The sequence below is a fragment of the Augochlora pura genome, chromosome 6 (assembly GCF_028453695.1).
Source record: "Augochlora pura isolate Apur16 chromosome 6, APUR_v2.2.1, whole genome shotgun sequence".
Taxonomy (NCBI): domain Eukaryota; kingdom Metazoa; phylum Arthropoda; class Insecta; order Hymenoptera; family Halictidae; genus Augochlora; species Augochlora pura.
The window spans coordinates 971281-982478 of NC_135777.1; the positions used below are offsets into that span (position 1 = coordinate 971281).

An 11198-nucleotide genomic window follows, 5' to 3' on the forward strand; every position below is an offset into this window, starting at 1 on the left:
CGCGTTAACCCTTTGCGAACGGAGCCCATTTTAAATATTTTCAAAGTTGACAGGCTCTTGATTTTTTAAATACAAACGAATACGATGAGAATTATTTTGAAACATCGCATGGTAATTTTCAGCGGCGCCTTAGAGTCGCCACTCGACCCCAAAGGGTTAACCCTTTGCACTCGAAGCCATTTTAACTGTAATTCTAAAGTAACCTTTTAAGAAACCTTTAAATTAACTAAAGAAACTTTCTTTACCAAAGAAACCTTTTAAATTAAAAATTAGCAGAAAAGTCCTAAAACACTATCATCGAATCCCTGTAGGAATCATTAACGTTTTCGGGGAAATTTCGTGGCCGGACGTATAAACATTTATAATATTATAAAAAAACGTGTCCACGAATTTCGGATACCGCGTGATATCGATTGGTCGGTAGGTATTGCGGGAGGGGCCTTAGACGTAGGTCTGTCCCCGATAAGAGCTGAGCTTACTGAAGTGTAGATGCCCTCCATCTGTCCATTTCAGCACAAGGGCTGCCCAACGGGGAGGCGGCACTCCAGCATGCCGCCGCGTATCCCGGAATGCAAGCCTACTCTGGTGTCGGTAAGTTCTTTTTTCCTCTCTCTCTCTCAATATATATATATAGCTCTCTCTCTCTCGTCTCCATTTACCTTTTTTCCCATCGTTTTATCGAGGATTCCGTCAAGCCCTAGTACATACCTATCCGCAGCGAGTTATCCACGGGTACCATAGAGAGCGAGAGCGCATTGTACAACGCGCTTCTCTCGATAATCGCATAAAGCTCCGCCAGCCAATTTGTAAAGAACAATGCCGTCGCGGATTCTGTAATGAGCTTTTCGGGAAGAAAAATTCCGTCGGGATTATACCTTGCTTTGTCACTCGATTTAAGATATTACGAGCAAACGTAATTCCGGCCGATGTCTCCGGGATCATCGACGAACGGGGTGAATCACGTTTGACGAATCCGCGCGCGGAATTCGAACCTCCCTCTCTCTCGATTCGTTGAACGCGACGAGCTCTTTTTCAACGGGCGTTGTTTAAATGATAATTTCGGGCGACAATCGACTGTCGTAGGACAGAGAAAAAAATAAATGAATCCGAACACGCGGCTCGATCGTAATATGCTTTTATCCGAGCACTCGAGCACTTAACTAGAAAAGATTCGATCCCGCTGGTTTCGCGTTTCTGGCTGTGTTGCATGCAGCTATTGGCTCGCATGTGTAACGGTACATGTTATATCGTCGCCTATACACAACACGTGTAAAGGACATGGATGTCTCGCCGTTACATTAACACCATGAATATCGCAGTATGTATACGCGACGCCAGTCTCTGCGTGTGTATACATACATATGTATATTATATCATACTATACTATACTGTACTATACTATATTATACTATACTATATTATACTACACTGTACTATACTATATTATACTATACTATATTATACTATACTATACTATATTATATTATACTACATTATATTATATTACATATTATATTATATTATATTATATTACATACTATATTATACTATATTATATAATACTCTATGGTACTATAGACGTGCCGCGTCGACGTGTTGTGCTTCTGATGTGCTGTTACAGTGTACCTCGATGTTCCTTTAACTATATATATATATACATATATACGTCGTGTACATTATATACTCTCTATATTGTAACTTTTAAACGTGTTATGTTGCCTTGCATGTTCCACCAATAACGCCGTAAACAACAAAGCCGCCGCATAGAAATCGCCGAGGCGATCGACCGCCGTCGAAAGGCTCGAAACGACGACGGTTACATCATAGCGCGCGCGACGCACCGGCAGAAATTATAATCCAATAATCAGCATCGAAACGGTCGATCCCCCCGCCCCCGCGTTTCAGAGATAATCAGCGTTCCGACGTAACTAAACTTCAATTCGTTCCATCCGCCGTTAGCAATTAACGCGCGCGCACCGCCCCTGATAAACTCTCTGTTTCACGGATTGAATTAATAACAGGGGGGCCGGCATTCGAATTCTCGTTTCGCAAGTTCTCGCGCGGGCTCGCGCGCCCGTCTCATTATGGCGGCCCGCAGAAAGCACATTGGACAGCGACAAACTTCACCCGGGCGGTTAATAATTATTTTACTCTTTCGATACGAGAGACGACGCCCCCCCGGCTCCTCCCCCCCACCCGCGATTTTTTTTCGTAAAAACCGACGCCGCCTCACGTAATTATTCGAACGACTTTCGGATGTTACACGTCGAAATTAAAACTGTTTCGCGCGCGCGCGCGGCGAGTTCAACGTTGTAGAACGAGTAATAATATGCGGCGGAAATATTAGTTGCTAATTTTACTTTTTAATCATTGTTACCGATACGGCCACGCCCGGCTAAACGCCAAGAATTTTAACTAGCTATTCAATGCGTTAAGAAAATATTTTATGACAAGTTAATATATCACGGTTCTCATTGGTTCCGAGTTTAAAATTCGAGTACAATTTCGGCGGAAGAAAAAGATTCCTCTTTCAACTCCCCGAAGCGAATGACAAGCGACGCAACGAAGGAATAATAATTAACGCGTTCCAGAAGGGATAATTTATAATACCGATTTTCTAGGCGATATTTTGCTATCGACGTGAAATGACCGCGTCGATCAACGAGCCGCGATTCGGGGAACTTATATTCGGTGGACACGATAGCCGATGCCTGGGTCCACAGGCAAATAGGGGAGGGGCGGCGGCGGCGGTGAAATTTCAAAAAAAGAATCCCGCGTTCGCGCGCGAGCCACCGGCGTATTTTTCTAAACGCGGCCGGTTCGACGAATTAACAAGAGGAGCTTTTGGTACGACGAGAGCGGGGGAGCTCAAAAGCAAACGAAAGCCGTAGTCGTCGCCGGAAAGAGGAAATTCTTTTTTTCCGCCGTCGCTTTTCGGACCGCGGTCGCTCGCGCGTTTTCCCTCGGCACAAGGGTATTTCGACGCTCAACGTTCTCCTACGTTCACGTGACTTTTAATACGATACTTTTGTACTTTGCGACCGTTCCCGCCATTAACGGGGACTGTTGATATTAACCGGGCACGGCTTTAAAATCACGCGACGAGCCGAGATACCGGGGCGCGGCGCACCGGTTCCCCGGATATACGTTTTCGCCGACGAGCTGTTTAGGTAATTCGAGAGTCGTCTAAACTTCAGCCATCCGAATTCGTAATTGGAGAGACGCGAGGAGGATCTACAAACGGGGCATTGTTCGCGGGAAAAACAGGGAACGCCGCGCGATGATAACTTTTTCACAAACAGTTCGCCGAAATGCAATTGTCTACGGCTGGCGAGATAGAAATCGTACAAATTGACGAATTAATTCGCCGAGCTAATGTTTATCCTTGCAGAAATTGAAGTACGAGTATAAGTAGATTGAAGTATGTTTTCCAAAGATGAACTGTGCACTTGAACAATGTAAAATATTTTTAACGTAATCTCAGAAAGTATTTCTACCTTAATTTTTTAACCTAACCTCAAAAAATATTTTAATTATTGCGGTACATTGCAGTATCAGTTAGAACGTTTACTAGTTAAAATTACTAGTTAAAAACGATGCTAACGTTAATAGCGTCATAACTCTCAAATTTTTAATTTTGCATATTCGATAACAGAAAAGTTTCGTGAAATATTTTCGGAAAGCGATTCTCGTGAAAATCCGTGCGAACTTTTTGAGAAAATGTGTACCATCGGTGAACGTCTACGGCGAACCGTTCGGCAAAATTTCAGGCATTTCGAAGCCAGATAGAAACGAATAAATGGATGCTTTATCGCGCGATATTAGAGGGGAAGCAATTATAACGGCATTAATTATGCCTTGGTAAATATTTAAAACGCCCGATTGATGTTTGCTCGTGACGGATAAACGCGGAGGAGAGGGGGGAGGAGGCGGTAACGGTAACGGAGATGAAGGGGAACGCGGATATTCGCTCTCAGATCAGAAGAAATATATTTTCGCTAGGGGAAAATTAATTATTTTCGCGCAAATATCGCTTTAATATATTCCAATTGACGGCGGCGGAAGTTCCGGTCCAACGGGCGGATCGCCGTGTACCGAAACACATCCGGCTTGTGTGTATACGTGCCGGTCCGACGGAATAAAAGAAGATCCTGCCGCGCTCACCGCCGCCGCCGCCGCCGCCGGATTGACTTTTTCCGCGAGCCCGCGTGCACCGCGCGGCCGGCTGAAATGAAGGGAATAAATGTCCTATTTTTTAATCTCGGCCAAACACGGGAAAACCAACGCCCGCCCCGGTTAAACACGGTTAATTATATTCCGTGTTTGATGAACTTTAAATAATTCCGACGCGCTAACAGGACGAATATACCAACGCGCGTACACGGCGCCGTATACGACGATATTCGCATGATTTATAATAAAAATATAGTACAGGTAATACGATCTAAATAACGCGCATATAATATGAACATATATAAAAATAATATAAATATTAGTAAATAACAGTAAATATTTCTTTGATCGTATTTTGCTCACCTTCAGCGCTTCGGTTCCAGTTCGTTAACAACTCCATCCAACAAAATAAAAATTGCAAATCCGTCAGACCTTCGATTGTTTCCGATAGAAACTATAGCATTCCCCGCTTTCACGAGTCGACCGCATCGTTGTCAACTGTAACAGACACAAAATATACTTCACCATCGCGCCTCAACAGAAACGCAAAACACCTGGATCTGAATTTTCCCGCGGAAAGTTCTCGCTTTAACAGATTAATATCGTTTTCTCGGCTGACAAAACTAGGGATCGAACGGAGAGGACAGCATGTAGTTAATGTCTCGATGTGTACACATCATGATGTATTTGTTATTTGTTATTGCCGCAGCTTATCCTGCCGTCTACAGCCAGTTTCCTCAAGCTATTCCACAGCCGATGACCGCCGTGGCGCCGACGCAGAGAGAAGGTAAGTACAAACACCACTCGTTAACGTCTAACTGTTGACTGTAAACACGTAAGATTGCAGTCCCCGAAATCGTAGATCCAAATCCTGATACATCCAGACACGTACTAATCCCTCGTCGCTGCGCTCGCGACGCCTTCGGACGCGCGATCGGAAACCGTCTCGCGAACACTGCGTGGATATCGTTCGTGGTAGAGAAACGGGGACTCTTGGGCGCAAGGACTCGCAGTACAGGGACTCTTGGGTGTAAGGACTCGCAGAGCAGGGACTCTCGGGCGCAAGGACTCGCAAAACTTGTCCAACCATGAACCAACGCGAAGAGAGAAAAGAACTGCAAGCTTTCTTCTGCTTCACCTTAGAAAAATCGGGGAAAGTTTTGAAAAAGTCCTTACACCGGTGAACCCTGATAAAAAGACACCTATATTCATCCCCGCCACGGTATTTTACAGAAAGGAAGATAGGTGAACAAACCGCGGGTATTTTCGCGGCTCAGTAACCAAATGAGAAGCAAAATTGCGAGCGAGAATAAGGAAAAAGCCGATACACGCGTTTCCCAATCGGAAAAAAAATATTCCTTCCGGTCACGGTCGACAGATCATTTTTAATTTGGCCCCCGCGTACCGGATCTTTTTTCCGGTCGAATCGCGGACCGGTGAAAATTGACGGCGGAGGATGACCGGCAACCGTTGATGAATTTTCACTCGACCGCTATATACATTCTCTCTTTCAATATCGCGAATGATATCGGGTTTCTCTGACGCGGAGGTGGCACGGAACAGGGCTTTTCTTTCGCGACCGCGCCGCGCTCAAATTACAACCCTTGCCAACCGGGGGGGGGGAAAAAAAAAAGAGAACGCGCGTCCGAGGATCCATACAATCCGCGTCTCGGCCGGCTCCATACGGTAATAGAACGTTCGGCCGGGAATTCATCCGGCCGGAAGGCGCGATTAATTAAACCGATTGACTTCGATTCAAAGCGTAAGATTAATCGCAACCAATATCGACGCGAGAAAAGCTGGGACGGGGGCCAACGAACAAACCGATCTCCGATGTTATCTTTGCGAATGAAAAGACTCGGTGGAATAGGGGAAGCGTAAGGGGGTGGGAGAACGAGGGCTGGTGCGAAGAGAGAAGGACCGAAAGATGGCGGATAAGAAACGCGCGAGGCAGAAAAGAGAGTGGGGGACGGTCGGGCACGGCCAACGTCTAATTGCAATTAACAACTCGCCATTATTAGAATATACGACGCCTAACAATGAGATAATGCAAATAAAACGAAAGTTTTAATTACTTTGCCACTACTGCCTGCCGGCTATCCGTTGTTACGTTGTAGGATAATGGGAAGTTTCCCCGCAACACCGTTTCCCCCCTTCCTCCCCCTCCGTGTTCCGTTCAGGGTTTTCCCCTCCCTTTTTCCCACTCCTTTCGGATGCAATTTTTCTCTCGCCCTTCCATCGAATACACACAATATAATCTCTCGTCAACGCATTCACCGCAACGCAGACGCTTCCAACGAGATATCACATGTATGTTTTACTACAAACGCATTCTCGATGTATACGTACACCTCCTCCGACGAAACGAACCGCTCGGTGTATATCCCGCTTTCTTTGGATTTTCGAAATCTACGTGCCCTATAGCTGTTTTAACACATCACTTAATCGGCGCCTTCTTCGGATTCGTACGCTTCTCTGATTCATCCACTTTATGGTTTCGATCGTGCTGCGTCTTTTATAGTTTCTGTAATTCGATGTTTGTACTGGTGAAATGACAGATTTCACAAATTTTGTCTATTTGTTCGAAGAAATGCGGTCGATATCGAATTAATCAATGTACATTTAATTAACAATTATCGCTTTATTTATTGGAGGCAAATAATGTCATTTTCAATGACTGAATTGCTTTTGAAAGTAACTAGTTCATTTTGTGTTAAATTTCAGATAAAATTGTTCTATTACATCGATCAGAGAAAATTATACTACTTGGTAAATTACTTAAACTTTTCGTCATCTTTGTCATTTATTGTCATTATTTTGGCCGACTTATTTAGCGTCAAAAGAACAATTTTTTCCAATTTACAATTTTTTACAATTTAGAATGACAGGTCATTTTACGTTTCGCATGACGCGATTCGTTTTAAAAATAATTCACCGGGACAGTGATCGAATAAAAGTGTGAAACCAAAGTGGGTGAACAGCGCGTTCCTGAGAAACGTACCGACTAGTAGGACTAACGATGTCGTTAGATCAAACGGGCGCTTCGCTGTCGAAGATGGTAACATTAAGATATTAACGAAGACAATGGTAACATTAGACGAGTTCAAAACGTTCGTTGCTTCATCGTTAAACGAGACATTAACAGTCGATTATAACACGCAAAGAGGGATTCGCTTTAGAGCAAAGCAACTGTCCAGGACATCGAGCCGAAGAGAAATGTATTGTTCGAAGCGTGTATCGCGACGGGTGTCGGGGAAAAATAAACTAGTCCGCTCTGTCATCATTGCACGACATCATTATCGATTTTATATTTACTGTCGCTTCGTCGATCATTTTCGCTTCTCTCTCTGACCTATTTTCGATGTTACACGTTTTTTACAAGGTGTTCTCTCGTTGTTCATGTATCTTCTACCTCCTCCTCTTGATCGATTTTCTTGTATACCATTAACATTCTAAACGTTTCACCGAAAATACTCTCTCTCTAACCCTTCGTTCTCTAGATGGATTACATTGCTGTTATATACATCGTTGCACTTCGGTGTGGATTTCTTTGGCTGTGCTCTCTCGGTGTTGCGGTGTTGAACAGCATTGATCGCATTGCCTATCGCGAGACGATCGACCACGTATCGTGGGCGAGTGTACAGGTTTTATCTAACGTCTTATCGACGGAGCTGTGGTTTGCAGAAATGCCGGCTGACGGGGACGTCGAAACGTTTGTACGATTATCCTTGAGTGGTCAGAATATTTCTGGTTCTTTTATATGCTTTTATGGCATACCTTATTCGAAAAATGCAATGTTATTCGTGAAGTTTATTAGAAACGTTATTCGAAGAATTAATTTCATATAATTGGATTATAATTTCCTATTATTGGAATCGAAATTGACTAAAGTTTGAATAAAATTTATTCGAATCATTTAAATTGAAAACTTTGCTAGAAGAATTTATTCGAATAACTTAACTCTGTTCTAATGGATAAATATTTTTCTTGCGATTGCATTTTATATTTCATAATCAGTTTTTTAGTAGATTTAAATTGTCATTCCTAGGCAAACAAATTGGGAAAATCTTGTTTATGCAACGGAGTTCAATTTTGTTGTTCGATAATCTCAGTATAAATATATTTAACACTAACAATGTAAAATTGTTGACTGCTGAAGATATCCATCTTCTCGAACTTTATTTGACGATTTCCCGAACTACTAAAATATCGAAAATATTCTAGCCACTCGGGGTAGAGGAAAAAATATCGTACAACAGCAATGTTCATTGGACGCCACAAGGTGTCATCTGTAATAAAAGGCAGTCTTCGATTTCCCGTCACGCGGCGTTATCTGTCGATAAGTTATTAACAACGGAATGTGTGTCTACTACTGCCTTTTTGATGGATATACAGTGCGAGGACGTATTTCACGGCTGAATTGCGAGCAAAGAATGCCCGAAAAAACGAGACACGTTCGAACATTAATGTTCTCGCAATAGAAGCATGAATATCAAGACAATAGAGTAATTAAATTGAATTGCGTCACATTTTGACCTTTTTACGTGCCAGAATATTTACGTATATTTAAAAGAATAACGCTGCGGTTAATAAAAAAACCGCACGTTGTGAAAATTGTAGTCGAAGCCAAAGAAAAACGATACACTGTACATACATTTCAAAGCTCGAATTACTCGGATAAAAATATAGCTTAAAATTCCGAAAATACCCGAAAAAAATGGAAGAAGATCGTAGGCTCTTCGAAAGCAGATGTATTCTGAACTTAGCGGCTTTTCTGGGCCGTTGATGCCGTCTACAACGGGAGTTTGGAGGAGGTGTTGCTTTCATTAAATTCGCGTGCACGTCCCCGGCGCGCGCGCAAGCCAATTAGAGAGTCGAAAACCAATTTCAGGATCAACGATCGCGCGGCCACGACGACGTTTTGAATTTATGGCTCGTTCTTCGTGATTCCAGCGTCCACCGCAATTCCTCCTCCATTCTCTCTCTCTCTCCCCCTACGTCGAAACCAGAAACCTGTCGACACTGGGCTCTAATTTGGGTTTCATGTGACAACTACGATCGAGTTATTACCGGAGAGAGGAGGGCCGTGCCTACGGAAAATAAAACATTTGTTACTCTCTAATGTCTGCGAGCGCACAGATCGCGTTTTCTTCTCTTTAATCGAATAATTATTATCACCGTCATATTACTATTATTTATCTTCAACTGTGTCGAACGTAACTTTTAACCTGGGTCTTTACTTTTAGCGACAGCGTAATCGTATCTAATTCTCAAGTAAGTTGTAATCATGGAAATGAATATTTCTATCATCTTTATTATCTGGATAGTGTTCATTCATTGGAGACAGTGATAAATCCTTCATAACACCCGAAGAACATGATTTTATATATTTATTTCATTTTATATATGTTACTTATTATTTCGAAAAATGAAAAATGAAAATTCGTTTTTGCTTTATTCACTGTTCGAAGTAAAGTTGCCAATGTTATATTAACTTGAAAATTTTTGGTTCCTAAGGATATATGCTTCCTCAAAAAGTACAATTAGTAAATAGTACTGTACTGGACAAAAGTATTCAGCAATACTATTTTTACTGCTCAAATTCCAGAATAAACTGCTCATTGTATCATAACCATAGAAATAAAAATACTAAGATAAAATAATAATATTCGAACGGATCGCTTTCATTGACGTTCGAATCGCTCGCAATCTCTCGCGTGTTCGACTTTCCCGCCGAACATCAATGCGGCATAACCTGACATAACCTGTCCGCCGACTGCCACTTGTTCCGCGTAATCGCGTTTTAAGTAGCAAGGGAAATCCCTACGATCATCTTGTGAACTTTCAAGCGAGCGAAGATAGTAATTGTTCATGGAACTGGGAAACGGACAATTACACCCCCGGAGTAATTCGACAGAGGCCGACGGGTTGTTCGTAAAGGCGATAAAGTGACAGAAAGGGTGGGGGGTGGGGGTGAGGGGTGGTTGGCGAATCTCGCCGTGGAACAAACGAGTCGGCGGGCGATGAGTAGCATCCTAAAAGTTGAGTGGCAGCCATCTCATTACTTAAATGCGTCCGTTAGTCGGGGAAACGCTGGCCAAGAGAGCAGAGAAGTTTTCCATGGTCATAATCGCCGCTAATTGACGTCGGAGTTATAAAGTTCAGTGAAATTAGCTAAATCCTTATTTGGACTCTCGTTATTCCCGGACCCTTCGCCTCTTGCTCTTCCCGCCCATTGGACTTTTGCCTCCGCGCGGACGTATTAATCGGCCGGGTGTCTTCGTTTGCCTCTTGCGGCTGACATAAACTAAGGAAAAAGAAATTCCTCCGTTGTCCGACGAAAGGCTGAGCGCGGAATTAAATTGCGTTTCGTTTAAAAACTTTAACGAAATCCAACGAACGTTGCCGGAACCACCCCCGTTAACGAAGCGGATGATAATTACGGGGGTCCGAACGAAAATGAAAATAAATTCGAGCCTAATAATAATAATAATACGTATCGCGCGAAGACGCGTGCTTCGATGAGGTTATGTAATGCGCGCGCAACCGCGAGCTCGAGAATGGCGTTCGTTCTGCCGCAAAGACGGTGTATCATTGTTAAATTGATTTACCATCGAATTTCCACGCAGAGTCTCGCATGGTTTCATGCGGGTTTTCTCGCATGGTTTCACGAGCAGGCTCCGATCGAATCAAGTGAAAACACGACGACGGATTAAATATGTCTGACGACGAATTCATGTAAAGTGTCGCACTATCGTAATCAGTATCATCACTATATTTATCACTGTACCCTCTCATATCCATTTTGCATTCATTTGAATACCATCCCCCCTCACCTCGCTCGTCATTGTGTTGTGAATGCCAGTGTTGTGTGTTTGTATATTTGAAAGTATAAATACTCAACGTTATATTTGAGCCGCGGAAAGTCTCATTGTCGTGACACTCTAATCATTACTCTCTTCGTCAGCATTTTCATACTTCTTTCGCCCCCCCCCCCCCCCCCCCCCCCCCCCCCCCCCCCCCCC

The 11198-nt window shown here is 43.2% G+C and overlaps 1 protein-coding gene and 1 long non-coding RNA gene across 26 annotated transcripts in view; one reads left to right on the top strand and one right to left on the bottom strand.

The window, feature by feature from the left end:
• Bru3 (CUGBP Elav-like family member bruno 3) overlaps positions 1–11198 on the top strand; it is a 327799-nt gene that overhangs the window by 309068 nt on the left and 7533 nt on the right. For 14 of the 17 annotated variants that reach the window (XM_078184459.1, XM_078184454.1, XM_078184463.1 and 11 more), the window contains 2 exons: positions 490–591; positions 4883–4960. In XM_078184459.1, coding sequence (XP_078040585.1) covers positions 490–591; positions 4883–4960 — 180 coding nt within the window. The remainder of the gene's footprint in view (positions 1–489; positions 592–4882; positions 4961–11198) is intronic. The other 3 variants (XM_078184457.1, XM_078184456.1, XM_078184451.1) reach the window with 2 other exon arrangements.
• LOC144471884 (uncharacterized) overlaps positions 1–11198 on the bottom strand; it is a 78616-nt gene that overhangs the window by 53768 nt on the left and 13650 nt on the right. For 4 of the 9 annotated variants that reach the window (XR_013494346.1, XR_013494345.1, XR_013494350.1 and 1 more), the window contains exon 2: positions 4537–4671. This is a non-coding gene — a long non-coding RNA (uncharacterized LOC144471884). Of the gene's footprint in view, positions 1–612; positions 832–1562; positions 1643–2628; positions 4226–4536; positions 4672–8309; positions 9264–11198 lie in introns of those variants that run through there. The other 5 variants (XR_013494352.1, XR_013494351.1, XR_013494349.1 and 2 more) reach the window with 4 other exon arrangements.